Source organism: Pyrus communis, chromosome 17, assembly GCF_041283825.1.
Source record: "Pyrus communis isolate YQ-2024b chromosome 17, ASM4128382v1, whole genome shotgun sequence".
In the NCBI taxonomy this organism is placed as follows: Eukaryota; Viridiplantae; Streptophyta; class Magnoliopsida; order Rosales; family Rosaceae; genus Pyrus; species Pyrus communis.
The window spans coordinates 22,879,158-22,902,117 of record NC_142581.1 but is presented as its reverse complement, the minus strand read 5'-3'; the positions used below and the strand labels follow the sequence as shown (position 1 = coordinate 22,902,117).

The following is a 22,960-nucleotide window of genomic DNA, read 5'->3' as shown; positions in this document are numbered from 1 at the left end:
TCGAAGGTCTTCCTATATTTAGTTATTATTTGGAGTTCAAGGATCAAATGCATGCATAATGCATTGCTTCCTAAAGACCCGATTATCTTATTAACAAAGACTATTATTTCTTTTGATTGTTTTTGTTTTGATAGCGTTGGACTAGACTAGTTGTATTATTTCAGTTCATCACACTCACTTTAATTTCTGCACAGCTTGTGATCGTGCTTCAGACGGAACTCACCCATCAGGTTTTTCTTTTTTTCTTCTTCTTCTTAATCTTTTAATAATAGTACAGATTAAGTAAACAATTTTCATATTTATTTTGGTTAATTTAATTCGTGGTATTCCTCTTTCCAATATATGCAGAAGAGATTCAAATTTCTTAAAAGAAAATGGGAATCTCTCCCATGCCTGCCAATGTATATTGTAGAAACTAACTTTAAAATTTCCCTCCAGGGAAGGGAAAGGGAGCCAAAGAGAGTATATGGATTCCCCAACGGATTCCCCAATTCCTAGCAGTGGCATGAAGATATGGGATCAGTGGAATCTCCGGGGGGGTTATCATCTTAAGCCTCTCGTTACAGACCTTTTTAATTCTTTGTGCGCCCTTGAGAAAGCGCTCGTCCAACAAATTGATACTCATGCCTATTTGGTTAGCTTACTTGCTCGCTGACTGGGCTGCTAGCTTTGCAGTTGGATTAATTTCAAGCCGACAAAGCGGTACTCAGCACCCCAGAGATTATGGTGATCTTCTGGCATTTTGGGCTCCCTTTCTTTTGTTACACATTGGCGGTCCAGACACTATAATTGCCATTGCTATTGAAGATAATGCCCTGTGGCCAAGGCACTTGCTTGGGCTCTTATTCCAAGCTATAGCTGCAGTTTATGTCTTCGTTCAATCATTACCGCAGAACAAGCTATGGATCCCAACTCTCCTCCTGTTTCTCGCAGGAATCATTAAGTATGCAGAACGCACATGGGCTTTGTATCTTGCAAGCGTGGATGGCGTCAAGAAAGGCATGCTCAGAAAACCCGAACCTGGATGCGATTATGCAAAGTTCATGGAGGAGTACTTGTCAAAAAAAGGCTGCCAACCTTCCAATTGAAATGCATATCACAGAACACTCCATAATGGATAAACCTAATGCTTATCGCCTAGGACGGGACGAACTGGACAATAATGTTGCAGTGGTGCGACACGCCTATCACTTCTTTCAAATCTTCAAGGCTCTTATTATAGGCCATAAGCTTAGTTTTTATGAATGCAAAGAGAGCCGTGCAATTTTCCTTGAGAGAACCTCACAAGAAGCTCTTAACTTAGTTACTGCTGAACTCAACTTTATGTATGAATCTTTCTACACAAAGGTGGCTGTGGTGCATTCTAAGTGTAGACACCGAAATTTTAGTGAAATAAATGTTAAACCAATGTATTAAAATTACAACATTTATTCATTTCACTTGCATCACACATTCATTTCACCTACATTACACATTTACTTCACCTACCAACTCCACTCACTTCACCAAAAAATGGATGGTGGTGATTCACTCTCTTGGCCTATAAATAGCCTTCTCCATCAAGAGAAAAAAGGAAGGAATTTACATCACACCAAAACCTTGAAGCTTTGAAACTCCAAAAGCTCTCAAGCAAACCCCGAAAGATTAGTAAAACCCTCTTTGTTCTTCGTAAAATCCCCCTTCAAGATCAAGCCTCGACGGCCCTTGAAGAAACTTCCCTCAACCTTCGAGATCAAGCCCTGACGACCCTTGAAGAAAGCGTTCATCGTTCATCATCTGTTCATCCTAAGATCAAGCCCCAACGGCCCTGTGGATTAACAAAAGAATCAACAAACCTATACACCCATTCTTCAAGATCAAGCCCAACGCCCCTTGAAGACCCATTCATCAACTGTTCATCCTTAGATCAAGCCCCGACGGCCCTTTGGATCAACAGCTCATCCACAAACCTATACCCTACGAAGATAGAATCAGAGGATCAAATTACAAAGAGATTGTAACCCCAAAATCATTAATACAAAATATATTTTGTGCACGTATTCTTGTTTCTTATTTCAGGAATTTTTTCGTGTTTACAAATTTGGCACGCCCGGTGGGACATCTCTACCTCTCATCTCTATCCTCAAATCATCGAAAAATGCAAATGGCATCAAGAAAATATCAAGATGTTCCCGCAATCAAAGCGAAGAACAAGAACATCATCGCCGTAAGTGGTGATATTTCGGGCATCACAACCCGAAGTAAGGCAAGAGCTCTTTTTGCCGTGGCTTCCGCCCCTGCATTAACTCTGTCAAAAGAACAAGAGCACCTGAGGCACGAGCCTGTGATCACCCTAGCCTCGCTAAGGGCGTCAAGAGGGGAAAGCCCGAGCAAATACTCATAGTCCCTACTCTCCGACGCTGATTCGAGCGGCGGTACAACCATGCAAGTCATGACCACTGGAGCAACTTCAATCGAGGAACAGCTAGCTCAGATGAATGAAGCAATCGCAAAGCTCACATGAACTGTGGAAGAGAAGGACTTGTAGATTGCTGCACTTGTCAACCAACTAGATGCGCAGCCCGACGTGAAAGTTGACCCAAATGTTGGCCTATTAAAGAAAGAAGTCGACGAAGAAGAGGAGCCTCCAGTGGAGAAAGTCGAAGAAAAACTGAAGCTAAACCAAGCAACGGCGTTCATGGGATCTCTCTCTATCCAGCAGCTACAGGAGATGATTGCAAGCACTATCAAGACACAATACGAAGGAAGCTCACATGACTCCGTACTGTACTCAAAGCCTTATTCCAAGAAGATTGATGTTTTGAAGATGCTAAGGGGTTATCAGCCCCCAAAATTCATGCAGTTCGATGGAAAAGGCAACCCGAAGCAACATGTCGCCTATTTCATTGAAACTTGCAACAATGCTGGGACAGAGGGGGATTACCTCGTCAAACAATTCGTGCATTCGTTGAAAAGTAATGCTTTTGACTGGTACACCGACCTCGAACCCGAGTCTATCAACAGTTGGGACCAGCTAGAAAGGGAATTCCTCAACCGCTTCTACAACACTCGTCGTACTGTAAGCATGCTAGAGCTGACCAATACGAAACAGTGGAAAGATGAACCTGTCGTCGACTACATCAATAGATGGCGCTCCTTAAGTCTGGATTGCAAAGATCGGCTTTCTGAAACCTCTGCCATTGAGATGTGCGTTCAAGGTATGCACTGGGGGTTGCATTACATCCTCCAAGGCATAAAACCAAGAACATTCGAAGAGCTAGCAACTCGTTCCCACGACATGGAGCTGAGTATCGCTAATCACGGGAAACATGAGCCGATTACTAACTTCAAGAAGGATAAAGTATTCGCCCCAAATGTAGACAAGACCGGGAAGACGCCCGTTAAGGAAGCTTTCACCGTCAACACTACCCCCATCAAGACTTCCTCAGCGCCCATTAAGATCTCCTCCAAGAAAAAAACGAAGGAGATAAAGATAGGTGAGCCTTCTCGCACCCAAGACAGATACAAGAACATCTTGAGAGAGTTGGAACAGAAAACGTACCCTTTTCCTGACTCTGACATGGCTGCCATGTTAGATGACTTGCTGGAAAAAAAGGTGATTGAGCTACCCGAATGCAAGCGTCCTGAAGACATGAATTGCATAAACGATCCTAGGTACTGCAAGTACCATCGTATTATGAGCCATCCTGTTGGCAAGTGCTTCGTTCTTAAAGAACTCATCATGAAGCTAGCACAACAAGGGCAAATTGAGCTCGAGCTTGAGGACACGGCCGCAACGCATAACACTACAATTGCGTTTGGATCGTTCGATCTCGTGCCTCTTCAAGAGACACCTGACCGTTCCCGTGAATGCTCAAGCTGCACGGCACCTCCTACACAACCATCACTGGGGGAAAGCGACCAAGATGCGCATACCGATGATGAAGAATGATGGATATTGGTAACCTACAAAAAGACAAGGAAGCCAAGACCACGGGTCATACAGCCAAAGGTGGAACAAAGAAGAAATCACCACGGCCGCAACAATGGGAAGCCTAAAAGAAAGGATGATAAGACAACATATGCTGGGGAACCTATGGAGCATAAGCCACGCGTTCTCGTTTCCTTGCACGAGTACTTCCCGAATGACTTTTTCCAACAGTGCACTACCGTCGCTTGTCACATGGTTGAAGTAGAAATAGAAGAGCCCCTCAAAAGGCAAAGCTATCGCCACTGAGGTAGAAAAGACCCTCGCACTTGAAGAAGGTCTGCTAACACACTTTAGCATCGAGGAAGCGCTACAATTGCCAAAAAGGATGCGAAGAGCACTAGCAGCAGTCTTGGCAAGTCCTGGCGACCACGAAGTGCAAGAAAGTAACGACGAAGCCTCGAAGCTTCAGCCACATGAATGTGCCATATGTTGTGCCACCCATGACGCAATTAACTTCACTGACGAAGACCTACTGTTGGGATCAAAGCCACACAACCGTTCTCTCTTCGTCTCGGGGTACGTAAGGGAACACAAAGGTAACCGCATGCTTGTGGATGGTGGGTCAGCCATAAACATCATGCCAAAACCAACAATGTCCATAATTGGCATCAAGGTGAATGAACTGTCCCTGAGCCGTCTGCTGATCCAGGGTTATAACCAAGGAGGACAAAAAGCGATAGGCATGATCCGAGTAGAGATGACCATTCGTAAGCTCAAATCAAGCACAATATTCCATGTGATTGATGCAAGAACTTCCTACAGCTTGCTCCTAGGAAGACCTTGGATCCACGCAAATGGGGTAGTACCGTCCACCCTTCACCAATGCCTAAAATTTTATCGAGAAGGAGTGAAGGTGATCCAAGGTGACACCAAGCCATTCACCGAAGCCGAATCACACTTTGCAGATGCCAAGTTCTACATGGACGAAGACATGGTACCCGAAGCTCTTCCGGAAGAGATCAAATCCACGGGCAAAGCAGCACCTAAAAAGCAGGAGTGGCAAGCCATACCTAAAAAGCAAAAAGAGCAGGCCGTGCCATCTTCAAGCAAAGACGATGACGAGTTTGCTAAACCTGCAACAACCAAAGGGAGTAGGATGCTGTCAGAAGGATCGAACGCACCCATATTCCGATATATCCCGATGTCAAGAAGAAAGAATGGTCAATCTCCATTCGAAACTGGAATAAGAAAAGCCGACACACAGTGGCACACGGATAATGTGAAGTTGCTCAAGACGAATGCAGTTTTGCCTTTGACACAGCTAGGGGGTGCTAAGGTCGCAAAACTACCACAAGGCTTCATAAAAGCTCTACCAAAGAAGGTGGAATCAAGCTTTCTTCCAACCAAGAGGACCGAGGAAGGTTTCGACCCAAACGCCTACAAACTCATGTCGAAGGCCGGGTACGACTTCGCTTCTTTTGCTACGGCTGGAAAGAAGGTTTCAAACACTATCAATGACAAAGAACGTAACCTCACCAAAACTCAAAAGAAGTTGAAGGAGCATGGTTACGGAGTTGACAACAACAAAGCCGGACTTGGCTTCACACCAAATGCACCTGTGATGATTTCAAACAAAGCAAAAAAAACTAGCGCTCAATACGTCAGTGTGAGCATTGAACAAGACCAAGAAGAGCCTAAACCCGCCCATCGGACGTCGGTCTTCAATAGGATGAGCCATTCAAGCTCTAGAATTTCAGTGCTTAATTGCGTTGGTGGTCAAGACCGAACCTCTGTCTTCAAGAGGCTTAACGCGCCAACATCCCAAAGTTCTGTTTTTGAAAGGTTGTTAAAGCCTAAGAAACAAAGCAACACAGCTATCTCTCATCTGCGACGATCAGCTTCGGAAAGATTTGAAGATAATGAGAAGCCTTCTGGAAATAGGAAGACAACACCAAAGGAAGAAAAGCTCGATGGGTTAGCAGAAAAAAGGCGATATTCGAAGCTTGATTCATTCAAGGATGAAACGCCAAGCAATCCTAGAGGTCGACACAAATGGACCATTGAAAGTAAGAAGGCGTACTATCATCCACACCAGACAATCCTTATGCCAACAAGCTCGACAAGACAGCACTGAAGAAGAGGTCCAAGATGTCTTCCACATCACGATTCAAGAAGGCAAAGAAGACGAAATCCCCGAGGAAGATGTCACTGCTGCACCACCACAGCTCGAAGATGGGGGGCAAGCCACGGTCGATGATCTCAAGGAACTCAACTTAGGTACAAGCAAGGAACCAAAACCTATCTTCGTAAGTGCATTATTACGTACGGATGAGATAGATGAGTATTATCTACTGTTGTTAGAGTACAAAGACGTCTTTGCTTGGACCTACAAAGAAATGCCAAGCCTGGACCCTATCATCGCTGTTCATCATCTTGCGGTCAGGCCTGGAACACGATCGATAAAGCAAACTCAAAGACGCTATCGATTTGAGCTTATCCCACAAATCGAGGTCGAGATCGACAAGCTAATCGAAGCAGGTTTTATTCGAGAAGTGCAATACCCCAAGTGGATCTCCAACATCGTCATTGTCCTTAAGAAATCAGGACAAATACGTGTTTGCGTAGACTTCCGGGACCTCAATGATGCTTGCCCAAAGGATGACTTCCCCTTGCCAATCATTGAAATCATGATGGATGCAACCACTGGCCATGAGGCATTATCATTCATGGATGGCTCTTCTGGGTACAATCAAATTCGCATGGCCCTCGAAGACGAGGAACTAACAGCCCTTCGTACTCCAAAAGGTATTTACTGCTACAAGGTGATGCCCTTTGGTCTAAAGAACGCTGGAGCTACGTATCAACGCGCAATGCAGAAAATCTTCAATGACATGCTACACAAAAACGTAAAATGTTAGTGGATGATGTGGTGGTTAAGACGAAGAAAAGATCAGACCACTTGAAGGATCTGCGAATAGTGTTCGAAAGGCTGCGAAAATACAACCTCAAGATGAACCCGTTAAAGTGTGTGTTTGGCGTCACCTCTGGAAAATTCCTCGGCTTCATCGTCAAGCACCGTGGTATTGAAGTGGACCAATCAAAGATCAAGGCCATTCAAAGCATGCCCGAGCCAAGAAACCTGCACGAGTTGAAAAGTCTACAAGGACGGCTAGCCTTCATCAGACGCTTCATCTCCAACCTCGCAGGGTGTTGTCAACCGTTTAGTCGCCTTATGAAGAAAGATGTTCCATTCGTATGGGACAAAGCATGCCATAATGCTTTTGAAAGCATAAAGAAATATTTGTCAAGTCCACCTGTCCTGGGGGCACCTGTGCCCGGGAAACCGCTCATATTGTATATTGCTGCTCAGGAAAGTTCAATCGAAGCACTCTTGGCGCAAGAGAATGAATCCCAGAAAGAATGAGCACTTTACTACCTCAGTCGAACTCTCACCGGTGCTGAGTTGAACTATTCCCCAATAGAAAAGATGTGCCTCGCTTTGGTGTTTGCCATTCAGAAGCTCAGACATTACATGCATGCTTACACCATCCACTTGGTTGCTAAAGCTGACCCTGTCAAATACGTCATGTCTAAGCCAGTCTTGACAGAGCGACTCGCTAAATGGGCTTTGCTTCTTAATCAATATGAGATCATCTACGTCCCCACTAAAGCCTTCAAGGGACAAGCGCTAGCAGACTTCCTTGCCGATCACCCAATCCCGGCTGATTGGAAAATCTCAGACGACTTGCCTGACGAGGAGGTGTTCTACATCGACATCTTCCCGACATGGACGATGTTCTTCGACGGATCTGCACGAGCAGATGGAGCGGGGGCAGGAGTAGTATTCATGTCGTCACAAAGGCAAATACTACCTTACTCCTTCCAACTGAGTGAGCTATGCTCCAACAATGTTTCTGAATACCAAGCGTTGATCATCGGGCTCCAAATGGCGATCAACATGGAAATCACAGCTCTTGAGGTGTATGGCGACTCCAAGCTCATAATCAATCAACTTTTAACTGAATATGAGGTGGGGAAAGATGATCTCGTCCCATATTTCCGGCTGGCGACTCAATTGCTACAAAAGTTCGAGGCCGTGACACTAGAACATGTGCCAAGAAAGGAAAATCAAATGGCAGACGCTCTCGCCAATCTAGCCTCGAGTATGACACTAGGAAAAGATGAAGCTGCAGACGTGCCAGTTTGCCAAAGATGGGTGATTCCACTCGTTAATGAAATGTCACTGGATGATATAAATGTCATCTCAGTACTTCTAGTCTCTTGCACAGCACCACACGGCAGCGCACCACCGAGGGAAAACTGTGGTCAAAAGGCACTACACAGCGGAACCCCGTTGCAGTCTCTTGCACAAACACTAGGCAGCAAAAAAGCATATGTGCACCCGCAATCCTGCCCACTCTGCCACCAGCTACCACACCTTTGGAAACTTCATGAGGGCCCTAGCATCATGCTCTGCCTTCCCCCCCCCAAAAAAAAAAAAAAAAAAAAAGGGAAAAGAATCGTATCATCACAACAAGAAAATCCATCAGTGGGGTACACACATTACATATTTTATACGCACAGCTATGAGACAATTGCCTATATATATATGTATATATAAAAGTGCATGTCAAAATCAACTATATATATATATATATAAGTGCATGTCAAAATCAAATATATATATATATATATATATATATATATATATATATATATATATAAATAAGTGCATGTCAGAAAGTGCATGTCAAAATCAATATATATATATATATATATATATATATATATATATGTATATATCAAAATCGTCTTTAGCTGGATTAAACCTTACAAAGCAAAGGTTGTGCAAAGAAGCTTGCTAAGTGACTGCTTCCTCTCCTTCCCATCCACAGCAACTGAACTCCCACAAATAGCACAGAGAGCTGCAAAGGTTGAAGAAGTGGAGAGCAACTCGCCTTGGCAGTTCAAGCCTACGCTCGCGACCACCCTTTTTGGTCTAGCACCCAGTTCAACGAGCAGCAGACGTGGAGAATGCAGTGTAGCAAGGAAGCAGTGCGTGCGGTTACCGACAGTGCAGGGTTGCAGGACAGAGCAGTCGGGATGCAAGAAGGCAGGCAATGCGGTGGTTGTGCAATGGTTGTGCGGTGACGATTCGATCCCATATAAATACATATATATATATATATATATATATATATATATATATATATATATATATATATATGCACATGAACCCAGAGAAGCGAATGAAGTGCAACGACTGTGCAAATAATGTTGTAGTGACTGTGCAAATAATGTTGCAGTGACTGTGCAGCCAGGGACCCAGCGGTGCCAAGACTGTCATACTCATCATCAGAACAATGTACACGCACACAAAAAGAAATTGCAAGCTACTGTTAGCAAGTCAAAAAGGAAGAGGAAAAAGAAGTGGTGGCGACAAAATTATTGCAAAGAAGAAAATAAGGAAAGGATGGTGCACGACACCACTTGCAAAAGTGTGATTTAAAAAAAAAAAAAAAAAGAAAAAAAAAAAAGGGCAACAAAATTATTGCAAAGAAGAAAATAAGGAAAGGATGGTGCACGGCACCACTTGCAAAAGTGTGATTGAAAAAAAAAAAAAAAAAAGGGAGGGCGACAAAATTATTGCAAAGAAGAAAATAAGGGAAGGATGGTGCACGGCACCACTTGCAAAAGTGTGATTAAAAAAAAAAAAAAGAAAAAAAAAAGAAAAGGGAAATAACACATCTTGGTGTTATATATGTTATATATGTATTTAGCACAATACATTGAATAAAATAAAGCATGTCCATTGATCTCCGAGAAATTACAAATGCGTACAAAAAAAAAAAAAAAAAAAAAAGATGGAGCTTTCACAAAGGTTGCTCACGTGAAGCCCCACTACTTGGCAAAACTCAAGGAGCGGGAGGCATCGAAGATAGATAATTCGAGGCCTCAATACTTGGTTGAACACTAGATGACGAAGGCAAAAGGTGCCTCTGGAAGAAAGCCGCAAGCCTTTGACGGTCACTTTGAATTCGACCTTCAGATTCTTGCAGCTGATCAAGCTTCCTCTTCATGCTCGTCGAATAATTATTTGCAAGCACGTGCAAATCTCTATTCTCGCGCTTAAGCTGTTTGATCTCTTGTTTAAGATTTTCCACCTTCGTCGTCAATGATTCAACTTGACGGGATCGAGCAAGTAGGCGTTGGCCCATATTGGACACAGAGCCCGCACATTGAACACTGAGAGCTAGGGACTCTTGAACGACCAACTCATCGGACCGTCTTGAAAGCAGCCTATTATCTCTAGGAGTGAGGAGGTTCCTAGTTACTACCGTAGCCGTTGTTGCATCCTTCATCACGGAGTCTTCACCTGTAAGAGGGCCATTAGAAGATAAGAAAGACGGACACCATATATTACCCTGATGCGGTGCACCTGTATCACCGTTGAGACTCAAATCTAAGCAAATGTTAGATGAGTTAGCCATTTCCAAAGATGTTAAAAGAAAAGGGTGGGACGAAGTAAAATCTAAAAAAAAAATACACCGGAGATGATTTTCACAAGCAGGTAATCTTCAAAGTGTGCACGTTGGATGTGATTGATACCTCTATAAAAGGAGAGGCAACACAACCACCAATTAAAAAAAAAAAAAATTGAAGAGACTCCACTATTCAAATCTTAAAAGCCGGATTTTCCTGCGTAAAGTTCGTCAAGAGGGTTCTGACGCAATCTCAGCTTTTCAGATAACGTATGCAACTTTGTCAAAAATCTCTGACAAAATTGAAAACGCGTGAAGGTCATTATCCCAACCACCACACTTTTGCCGACAAGCGTGGGTGACAAAGCCGCACCCGCACTACTACTTGCCATTAGAATCCCTATATATGTCAACATTCATAGCAAGGCATACATCCAAAAACGCATGACTCTTCTTCTCAACCTCTCAATATGCTCAGTTTTCTTCTTCCCTTGAGAACACCCATTCAACCAAGTCTTCGAGAGTAAACGTATCCCATATCATTAGGGTTGAAAGTAAGAGTATCTCATAGCATGCCTTTCCCCCGTCATTTCCTTTGTTCTTGTTCTTCCCTGAAAGACAAAGAGAGAGAGAGATCAGTCGGCACTTGGAATCAAGCTTCCCGTTTGGAGCCGACTGTCTGGAATCCCTTCCCTGATTGCTTATCCAGCCCTGCTCTCAAATACTCATCTTCAACTATTAATTTACCCCCAAAGAAAATACCAGATGCCTGGAGTACAGATGAGGCAGGAGGAAACGGTCGATCGAAGCATGTGGAGACAAGCGCAACAAATATATGTGCTGATTCATTCGATGCTTCTTCAAAAGCAAAAGTATCTCATATCATCAAGGACGAAAGCAAATGTATCTCATATCATGCTTTTCCCTGTCTTTTCCTTTGCCCCTACTCTTGCCTCCAAGACAAGGAGAAAGAAAGCAATCAGTCGGAACCCGAAATCAAACTTCCGATCTGGAACTGATTGCCCAGAACCTTTGCCTGGTTGCTTACCTAGCGTTGCTCTCGAGTGCTCATCTTCAACTGTTGGTGAGTCTCGAATTCCCTCAGCGTATACTTCAGGACAGGTGACGGAGTGTCGGCTCTTTACACTGAAGCTGCCAAGCATGGATGAATTGCTGAGAAGTAATGCCCTGAAAGACCATTTAAAGGCAAAAGGTTGCGTACCACCTCGGCTATGTAAAAGAAACAAGCAGAGAAGAATGCGGTACAAAGAGCTGGAACAAATTGCTGGAGCGCGATGCCTTCCCCTGCAAAACCATCTAGACAGAGGAGTTTAAGTCAAATCCAAGCTCGACATCATTGTTCTAATCAAAGAGCTCGAAAAACCTCAACAACCATCCGCTGGCGCCGTCGCCAAAGAGCAAAGCCTCGCCGCGCGATGCCGTTAAATCTTCAATACTTCTTCAAAAAGCAAAAGTATCTCATATCATGCTTTCTCCATGTTCTTTCCTTTGTCCTTGTTCTTACCCGCATGGCAAAGAGAAAGAGAGCAATCAGCCGGCACTTGGAATCAGTCTTTCGATCTGGAACCGACTGCCTGGAATCTATTCCCTGGTTGCTTACCTATCGTTGCTCTCGAGTAGTCATCTTCAATGGTTGATACACTTCCAGAAAAGATACCACATTCGCCTGGAGAACAGCTAGGACGAGTGACAATGAAACATCAATCTTGTGGATCGTCAACAAACGCAACAACTGCACATGTTGATTCATCTCCTAACCCTCTTCAATATGAATTGGAAAGATTGAACAAAGAAACAAGTCATCACCTCCACCTCGTGCTTGCCTGCCATGTGTCTGAATCCTGAAACCGCTCATGGTCCTATTTTCACTCAAGATCAAGCCTCGATGGCCCTTGAAGAAATCACAAGTCCGATTCAAAATCAAGTGTTCACCACCCTTGAATCAAATTCAACTCTAGATAAGAAGAGTAAGTTCAGACCTTCGGAGGAGACAAAAAAAAACCCTCCAGCCTAGTTCAAGATTAAGCCTGTGGAAAATCAACGATTGGAGGAAACCAGAAAATCTTCCAGTCGAATTCAAGTTCAAGCCCCGACGGCCCTTGAAGAAATTTCCAGCCCAATTCAAGATCAAGCCTCGACGGCCCTTGGGTTGACATCTACATTAAGGGACTTCAAAACGCATCTTCTACACGTGACAAGCATGTGTATACGACGCACCTTGAAGTGGGGGCATTTGTAGACACCGAAATTTCAGTGAAATAAATGTTAACCAATGTATTAAAATTACAACATTTATTCATTTCACTTACATCACACATTCATTTCACCTACATTACACATTTACTTCACCTACCAACTCCACACACTTCACCAAAAAATGGATGGTGGTGATTCACTCTATTGGCCTATAAATAGACTTCTCCATCAAGAGAAAAAAGGAAGGAATTTACATCACACCAAAACCTTGAAGCTTTGAAACTCCAAAAGCTCTCAAGCAAACCCCGAAAGATTAGTAAAACCCTCTTTGTTCTTCGTAAAATCCCCCTTCAAGATCAAGCCTCGACGACCCTTGAAGAAACTTCCCTTAACCTTCGAGATCAAGCCCTGACGGCCCTTGAAGAAAGCGTTCATCGTTCATCATCTGTTCATCCTAAGATCAAGCCCCAACGGCCCTGTGGATTAACAAAAGAATCAACAAACCCATACACCCATTCTTCAAGATCAAGCCCAACGCCCCTTGAAGACCCATTCATCAACTGTTCATCCTTAGATCAAGCCCCGACGGCCCTTTGGATCAACAATCTCAGCAAACCTATACACCCATTCTTCAGGATCAAGCCCAACGCCCCTTGAAGACCCATTCATCAACCGTTCATCCTTAGATCAAGCCCCGACGGCCCTTTGGATCAACAATCTCAGCAAACCTATACACCCATTCTTCAAGATCAAGCCCAACGCCCCTTGAAGACCCATTCATCAACTGTTCATCCTTAGATCAAGCCCCGACGGCCCTTTGGATCAACAATCTCAGCAAACCTATACACCCATTCTCCAGGATCAAGCCCAACGCCCCTTGAAGACCCATTCATCAACTGTTCATCCTTAGATCAAGCCCCGACGGCCCTTTGGATCAACAGCTCATCCACAAACCTATACCCTATGAAGATAGAATCAGAGGATCAAATTACAAAGAGATTGTAACCCCAAAATCATTAATACAAAATATATTTTGTGCACGTATTCTTGTTTCTTATTTCAGGAATTTTTTCGTGTTTACACTAAGCTAGGATACATTTTCCGTGCTATATTCTTCTGCGCAGTTTCTGTTGCCCTTTTTTTCTTCTATAAATTAGAGAAACACGACTTCCAGAGCTTTGATATTGTAATTACTTATACCTTGCTTTATGGTGCCATAGGACTGGATTTAATGGCTGTTTTCATCCTCATATTCTCTGATTGGACTGCCGTTGCTATGAGTAACTCTTGGAGAGATTCCGTTTTGGGTACTATCTTAGGTGCATATCTTAACTTCAAGAGAACAAAGTGTCCTAAGAAAGCAACCAGTTGTTTGGAGCGGACCAAGCGATTTCTATTTCGAAGATGGTCTGAATCTGTCTCTACATTCAACTTGATCGATTATTCGCTCAAGGAATGTACAGAAATGAGACCTACAGTTATTGACTTATTGGGCTTCAAGGGTCTTCGGGAGAAGATGAAATATGTGTCCCACAAGCCATTCACTATGGGGTTATGGGATTTCATATTTGAAGAGTTAAAATATAAATCTATGCTCGCTGAAGACCCTCAAACTTCCAAAAAAATATTTTCAGCCAGAGGTGATGGGATTCTCCAAGATAACGAATTGTGTGGTGAACGCAATGATTTACTACCGTTTGTTGTTAATTTTAACTATGCTCAGAGCCTTCTGTTGTGGCACATTGCTACAGATCCATGCGATACCCTTCACAAGAGCAATGCAGAGGATCGTGGCTGCCGTGAATATAGTAAGACCATGTCTGATTACATGCTATACCTCTTAGTTATGCAGACTACTATGATGTCGTCTGTAGCAGGACTTGCGCAAATCGAATTGTTGGATACATGTGCAGAAGCCAAAAGTTTCTTTAACAAAAGGGAACTGGGACCCGGAAAACATGAAGAGGCCTGTAATAGATTCCTCGAGGTGAATACAGAAGTTAAACCTGTATTTGTGAGAGGACGAAGAAGTAAATCTGTATGGTTTGATGCATGCATTCTGGCCAAAGAGTTGCAAAAATTGGGAGTAAAGAAATGGGGTCTAATCTGTAAAGTGTGGGTGGAGTTGCTTTCGTATGCTGCAACTCACTGCAGAGCAAATAGCCACGCTGAATTCCTGGCTCAAGGTGGAGAGCTTGTCACCCTTGTTTGGTTATTGTTGTCTCATTTTGGCATATGGGAGCAGTTTGTCGTGGAACAAGAATCGACAGGAAAACTGATTGTGGGCAAGTAAACGAACGTATTGAACAAATTGAGCAGGAATTCATGTTCATGCAAAGACCTGTTTTGTAAATGGGGCATTTGAACTGCAATCAGGTTGAAAGATCATGTTCCAAATCTTCAGTAATTTTTTTTTCCTTGTATAATGTATTCTGGATGTCATAAAACGTATCTATTTCTTTTCTTTAGTTATTTGATTGTTGTCAATAACTGTCATCTCACAAGCATAGTAGGCGCGAGATTTCTAGACAACGATGGTCTTGAAGAGAAGACATTGGGGTTAGCCTAGAAGCACCGGAGAGGGTAGACGCTATGAGTTATGCTTATGATACACTCCTGGGAGATTCTTTCCATCTAAATGATGCAGACCGAACAAGAAGTCCTTTGAACAAGAGCGTGCAGTGTGCTTTCATTTTAACCGGAATCATATCATTCGGCCTACGGAATAATTCAATGCCTAGAGGAAATTACACCAGTTTTTGCTTTTATTTAATTTTCAATGCAAATTTAAATCATTCAACGCTAAGAAGAAATTAAATTATTCAATGCTTAATAAGAACAATCTAAATATAACAGCATATCATGTCAACCAAATTCCGAAAAAACTGATTGTTCAGTTTCCGGTTTAAGTTCCTCTTTTGCTGCTTTTCTTTTGAGGGTTTTGTCAAGAAAATGCCAATGGGGGAGATTGTTAGTGAAAAATTGGCAATTCTTGACAAAATGCCTGAGTCTGTAATAGCTTAGATTTGTTACATATTTTCAATTGTGATTGTTTAAGTCTAGGGTGGTCTCTCACATTTTTGATGCGAAGATGTTACGTGACCGAGATACTATACTGTATGTTTGCATGCATGCATCCAACTACATTCATCTATGTGTTGAGATAGGTCTCTTATTAAAACTACTTTCAAGTAATTTGATTGTATTTGAAGAGACTTATCTGATTGCATGTTGGTGAGAGTTATCCAACTAAATGGATTGCATGGTTGTAATTTTTATAAGGGTTGTTGCCGTGCATGTCAAATTCTCATCAGTTTAGGATTTGTGGTGTTATAAGGATTGTTATCCAACTAAACCTTGTCATTAGTTATGGAATCCTTATCAGTTCCAAACGGTTGCCGTGCCTTGAGGTGTTATAAGGAAGGTTTGGAATTGGTTTTTGGGAGAGGTAATATCATCAATGAGCTTAGCCCTAGTCTATTTGATTATGGCTGTCTGACTTCACTTGGTTTTTTTACTTCATCTGACTAAGGCTAGTCCGAATTTGATTAGGGTTTCTCTGAATCTAAATAAGGCTACTTTGAATCTGACTAGGGCTACTCCGAATTTGACTAAGGCTACTTTGAATCATGCTAGGGCTACTCAGATAAGGCTAATTTGAATCATACTAGGGCTACTCAGATCTAACTATAAAAGTAACCTGTTCCGATCCACATCAAGCCTCTGAGCTTATTTACCTAAATATCACGTGCTTGTCTTTCTTGCCACCTAAGATACTATGTCTTAGGTCCAGAAAATCATGGTCCCACAATTTGCCTGTTCTTGTGGCTAGAAAGATTTGGATAACTTCCAAATTCTGAGGGATTAAGGTCAAATTAGCGAGGGATAACGCCTAAATATTATATGGGAGGGAATTGAAACCATATGAGCATCATAAATGTATGTAAGAAGGATTTGTAATTGACTAGTGACAATGCCTCTGGAATGGTCATATGTATGGTGCATTTCAAATCCCTTTTATGTAAAATTTTGTGATCCATTCCTTACTAACTTGACCTCAATATCTTGGGATTTGAAAATCCCTCACCTAAGCATAACCTAAATGTGCATCACTACTATATTTCAAGAAAATAAAGTTTTTTTGTTTTTTTTTTTTTTTGTCAATTACAACTTTTTTTCCCAGCAAAAGTGACACTAAAACTGAAAGTATGTTATTGAATAGAACCAAACCAGTACAAAGGTTGATAGACTGGAGGGGAAAATTTGAAGGATTAGGCGAGTTGGATTACATATAAGGTTTGATTGTCGGACTACAATTGTAGCCTTACTCTCTTATCAAGGTAGAAAGAACCAAGACCTCGAGATTTAGTCATCAACTACAAGTGTAGGCTACAAACAATTAAATTAACAAACTTGAAAAGAGCACTAATTTGATTTACTTGTTCCCCAGCCTGAATCTTTACCCCCAAAGAATGTTTTCTCTGTATGTGTCCTCTTCAATCTCATGACATTTTCTTCTCTCCAAATAACAAAGATGGGGAAACTCTTCCAAATCAACTTTGGCAATCCTATTTGCAATTTCCTCAAGTATTTGAGAGGCAAGATTTCTACTCCCCCACATTCAGCATCCCCATGATCCAAGTTATCAAGTTCCCCACCCCGTATATAGAGCTTCTTTAAATTCCTCAGTTTGCTAGGCTTTATCCTTTCTGGTAAGCTTGCTAGATGGATCCAGTTTTTCCAAATCCATGGGAATGAGAATTCAAAAATGATTTTTGTTTTCATCCCTTCAGAAACCACTCCCCAAGTGGTTTCAAACATTGAGGCGACAAAAAGATTTACTTTCCTTCAAATTGTGGTTCCCCTTTTTGAACAACGGCCTAATTCCCCATATGTATACTAAGCCGCTTGAGCTTCTTTAACTTGGCAAGATCACCAAGTCTGCAGGGAGTATTTCTATTTCTGGTAGATGCAACGACAAAACCTTTGAGTACTTTGAGGGAAGAGAGCTTGTCAAGCCTCTTTCAACATCTTTCGAAGTAACACCCTCATAAATTCAAATGCGTGAACTTCCTCAATGATGAAATGTCTGAAGGTAGCGTCTCCAAGTCAGGACATGCTTTGAGATTAAGAAATTCGTGGCTGATGAGATTAAGGATAGAAGAAGGGAGTTGGGTAATTCTTGATGTTCATCTGATGCTAAGATACTCCAAGTGCTTATTCTGAGCCCCCAAACCTTCTAGAGATCCCATATCTTCTTGGTTCACAAAGTCGTCATCCACCTCAATATGATGTGCAGCTGAGTCCTACCATTGCCCAAGCTGAATAACTGCAACCTTCTTTAACTTATTAAGCCTTTTTTTTTTTCATAAACAAGATATTGCTCATTGACATTAATACAGTCAACAGATCGTCCACCTCTGGACCATCATCACCCTGACGAATTTGATTATTAAAACCTAACCTTGGACGCCTACAGGTTCAGTTATCATAAGATGGCATCCTTGGCCATCTTGAATCAAAGTGCAACAGCCCGGCTTCGCTGGCTAAGGGGATCAACATATGACTATTTACAAACGGACAAGATGATGCATTTGAGCCAATTTACTCAAAGCCCTTTTCTCGTAAGTTTTTCAAATATATCTTATCCTACCTCTTACGCTGTTTTTCTTTTGGGTAGATGTGATGAAGCCCTCACCGATCCACCAGTAAACCAGATCTTCATATGTCCTCCTTATATTAGCCATGGCAGGAGTCTCATAAATTCTATCCTCTAGGCCTAGTTGTGACCATTACTGTGAAATCTTCTGATCTAGTCCTGACTGATCGACCTTTGACCAATGCACCGTGACTCTGGAATGGGTTCTTGGTCAGACATTTTCTTAGAAGGATTAAGCCTTTATTTATCTGATCGACATTATCTTTCATAAGAACTAGAGTCTAGGGCCTTCTCCATTTCTTCTTTACGCTGTAAGTGGTTTCAGCACCCAAGACAATATTTCTAATGCGTCGTTCTAGGGTAGTAAATTGCTTCGACAGAGTTGGATTAAAGAGCTTCATTTTGGGTAGCAAATCCATATCTTCCATGAAGTGAAGCTCATTTTTCAATATCTTCAGAGTGCCTAATTGCTTCAGGATCTTTGTCCACAGCCTTGGCTCTTCTCAGAACATTGAGCAACTTGGGCATGGATTCCTCCGAATTCAATGCAGTTGACATTTGCAATGTCTGAAAAGGTGTAGCATCTGCAGAATGAGGTGTGGAACTGAACAAACGCTTTTCCCCTAGGTCATCATTTTTCTGCCAATAAACCAAAATCTTCAGCTCCCCATGGTTCTAAATACAAAACCAAATTATACAGAACGGCATTATCAAACGAAGCAGGAGCATCTCTGGTGCTGGGGTGTTAAATGGGGCGCTACCACCACTTTCAACACCCTGTGTCACCGTTCATCCTCTAAATTGCGGTGGTGATGGTAAAAAAGAGCGTGTATATTCCGTTCATTTACACATTTTATACATCTTGAAGTGGGGAACCCCCATTTATGATTTATCTCCTCCCATTGGAGCGAAAAACCATTTACATCCCATTTTTCTATCTGGTGGTGCAAATTACAATGGGGGAGCTAAAACTCGCTTTGCCTCCCGGTTTTCACTTGTCTAATGCACCAAGAACAACGAAACAAAGACGGGATGCACAAATCCATGCACAGAAAGCAAGTGGTAGCTGTGTTACTCCATTTTATCTTTCTTTTAATGGAAATTTAAATCATCATTATTAAATAATTCAATGCTTTTGCTGCTTTTCTGCTTCATTTGCAAACTCTACAACAATTTTCCTCCATGGAGTGCCCAGCCCCTCGGAACACCGCGTGGGCAACCCAATTGAGTTGCTGAAACCACCAGCAAGGAATTTCTGGCTAAACTAAACAAGGAATGCTGGTCGACTTGGAGGGGAAGACGTTGCTTTTAATTGGCGTTAGTTGCAATTTGCACCTTGAAGTTAAGTGAAATTTTGTAACGGACCTTAACTTTGAAGTATGTGCAGTATTTACTATCCATTGCTATTTGTTTGGACAATAATTAACATTTCTTGCAATAATGCTAGGTAGACTAAATTTGCAAATTAAATGATGTGTTAGCAATAAAAATAAGCACGTTAATCAATACTTAGTGATAATCCAATCATTAACTTACATCTCATTTAGTTTACAAATTTAGTCTCTCTGATGACTATTTTAAGTAAAGACCTTATATTATGTTTGGATGAAGAAATTTAAGATTACCAAGAAATTTTAAAATGACGGAAATTGAATTGATGGGATTTTATTTTCTAGAATTTGTGAATTTTTTTTTTTGGTTAGCCTAAAAAAATAATGAAATTGAATACAAAATTTATTATTTTTAAGCTCTCAATCATAAAAATTGGGAAATGACACCTATATACATAGAATTTAAACTTGGGAATTGGAGGTCCCAAATTCCAAGTTTTTTTTTTCATGTAGAAATTCTAAATTTCTATGTTTATGAATCCAAACAAGATAATTCGTGCATGTCAATTTACAATTTCTGTCTTTTATCCAAATTCCAAGTTTATTTCCCTCATCCAAACATAGTGTTAGTTCAAGACCAAATTCCACTTTTGGTTCATGTCCTTGGCCCAAATTTTCACTTCTACTCATGGCGTTTTAGTTGGACTATCCAGATCCCAGCATGCAGAGCCAACTGACCAAAACATCCCAGCCTTTCCAATTTCATCTTGCGGTCAGAAATCAATTCAGATGATAAAAAAAATTTCACGCAAAAAAAAAAGTACAATAAAAGGCTGAGATGTTTTGGTCAATTGGCTCCGCATGCTGGAACAAAGGTGATCCAAGTCCGTTTTAGTTAGGGCTGGTTCGGTATGGGATACCATACCGAAACTAGTATCCAGAATCCCAAACCAAAATTTTTCGGGACGGGAATTTGAAGACCAATCCCAAACCAAATTTTCGGGAATCCCAAATTTCGGGAATCTCGAAATATTTTCGGGATTTTGGGACAAATCGGGAATCCCAAATTGAAATATGAAATTATGAATTGTTCTTCAAATATATAATTCAAGAACACATTCATGAACTAGGAATTTCATTTCATTCACACTATCATTTAATTGAACACTGGCATGCCTAACTGTTTTTATCATAGTCAAAATTCAAATTAATTAAACCCTTTTTGCAATATGTTGAGAGACAAAAAAATCAAGCCTTCTAAAATCATCAGCCATGGCAGCAGCAATAATAAAATCCACATGAATATCAAACAAAAAATGAAAAATATGCAAGGTGTAGGGCATTCCAGGTTGCAGAGCATGAATTAGAAACTACTAACATCAATTATAAAAGAATAATATATATATAATAATTAATATTATATATTTTCGGTTCGGTATGGGATTCCCGAAATATCGAGAAGCCAATCCCGAATCCCATACCGAAATTTTGGGATCGGTTCGGGATAGCATCCCGAAAATTTTGGGAATTTCGGTTTGGAAAATTTTTGGTTTGGGATCGGGATTTTTTCGGTTCGGTTCGGGATTTTTGGGAATTTTTTCCACCCCTAGTTTTAGTTATAGCGATTTAATCTCCCATAGGATAACAGCATGATCATTGGCTAAAGTAATTTCAATGGAAATTTGTACATATCTTACTTCAAATCATATATCTTGGACCTTTCAACATAGGCACCTTACGTGTAAAAGCATTTTTGACATTTTAAGCAGATTGATTTTAATTTTTTGGTTTTCTCATGATTAAACGCACTCAAAATGTTGAAATATTTTAAGTATAGTTTATACATGAACGAGGGTAGAAAAAGTGAGTGTAACCAATATAATTAAATTCATAAAGAAATCACATTCCTACACAAATTTTCTGATTGGCTGACTTACAAAAATTACTTCCGCGGACTTTCCCTACGTATCTATATGTATTTTATTATGGCATCCATCAACAATTAAGCACCCAAATTTCAAATTAGAGAGCGGAAAATAAATGACAAGTTTTATTTTGGAATAAATCACAAGTTTTTAGGGAGCGTTTAATAATTTTTTACTTTTTCATTCTTTTCTTGGTGAATGTGAACGGCGTTTGATGCCTAAACCAAAGGCGGGGTTTCCTTCCCTCATGAATTCACAGAATTGAAGCTATGCGCCCACTGTTGGACAACAACGAGCATCAATGGCAGTGGACGTTGCAGAATTTCAATGGAGAAAGTACTTGAGCTCGCTTCGAGACGCCGAGTCGGAATGCATGAAGAACAACGAAACAAGATGGGATGTACCAATCCATATACACAAAGCAAGTGATGACTGTGTTGCTCCATTTTATCTTTCTTTTTATTTAAATTTTAATGCAAATTTAAATCATTCAATGCTCAGAAGAAATTAAATAATTCAATGCTGAATAAGAACAAAAAAACTAACTCATATCAACCAAATTTTGAAAAAGCTGATTATTCACTTACCAGCAGAGTCCAAGTAAAATCTCCCCTTTAAGTTCCTGTTTTGCTTGATCTGCAAACTCAAGTGCAATTTGCCTCCCTTCATGGAACGCCCATCCCCCTCGCAACACCGCCGCGGGCAACCCAGTTGAGTTGCTGAAACCACTAGCAAGGAAACTGTTTTTTGAGTTGCTGAAAGCATCAGCAAGTAATTTATTTTTTGAGTTGTTGAAACCAGCACGATGATTTTTTTTTTTTTTTTTTTTTTTGAGTTTTTGAAAGCACCATCAAAGAATTTCTTTTTGAGTTGTTGAAACCACCAGCGAGGATTTTTTTTGTCTTTGAGTTGCTAAAACCACCAGCAAGGAATTTTCAAAACCACCATCAGAAATTTCTTTTTTTGAGTTGCTGAAAACACCATCAAGGAACTTCTTTTTTAATTGCTGAAACCACCAACGAGGATTTTTTTTTTCTTTTTTTGGAGTTGCTAAAACCACCAGCAAAGAATTTATGAAACCACCATCAAGAATTTTTTTTATTTATTTTTTTTGAGTTGCTGAAACCACCAGCAAGGAATTTCTTAAATCACCATCAAGAAATTTCTCCTTTTTTTGAGTTGCTGAAAGCACATACAAGGAATTTCTTTTTGAGTCGCTAAAAACACCAACGAGGAATTTCTTTATCTTATTTTTTTGATTTGTTGAAACCCGCTAGCAAGGAATTTCTGAAATCACCATCAAGAAATTTCTTCTTTTGAGTTGCTCAAAACAGCAGCAAGGAATTTCTTTTTGAGTTGCTGAAACCACCAACGAGGAATTTCTTTTTCTTTTTTTTTTTTTTTTTTTTTTTTTTTTTGAGTTGTTGAAAACCACA

At 41.0% G+C, this 22,960-nt stretch overlaps 1 protein-coding gene and 2 pseudogenes across 2 annotated transcripts in view; 2 read left to right on the top strand and 1 right to left on the bottom strand.

Annotated features, from left to right (window-relative positions):
- The window catches only part of LOC137708939 (disease resistance RPP13-like protein 4), a 35,260-nt pseudogene extending 12,633 nt beyond the window's left edge, over positions 1 to 22,627 (bottom strand). Inside the window, exon 1 of the transcript XR_015958250.1 lies at positions 22,112 to 22,627. The product of XR_015958250.1 is annotated as a disease resistance RPP13-like protein 4 (transcript). The remainder of the gene's footprint in view (positions 1 to 22,111) is intronic.
- Positions 467 to 14,902, top strand: LOC148689633 (uncharacterized; annotated as a pseudogene).
- LOC148689634 (uncharacterized) lies at positions 2,432 to 4,357 on the top strand. Its single transcript, XM_088689391.1, is given in 2 exon segments — positions 2,432 to 3,397; positions 4,265 to 4,357. Coding segments are annotated over 2 exon segments (1,059 nt in total).
- Positions 22,628 to 22,960: the final 333 nt, after the last annotated feature.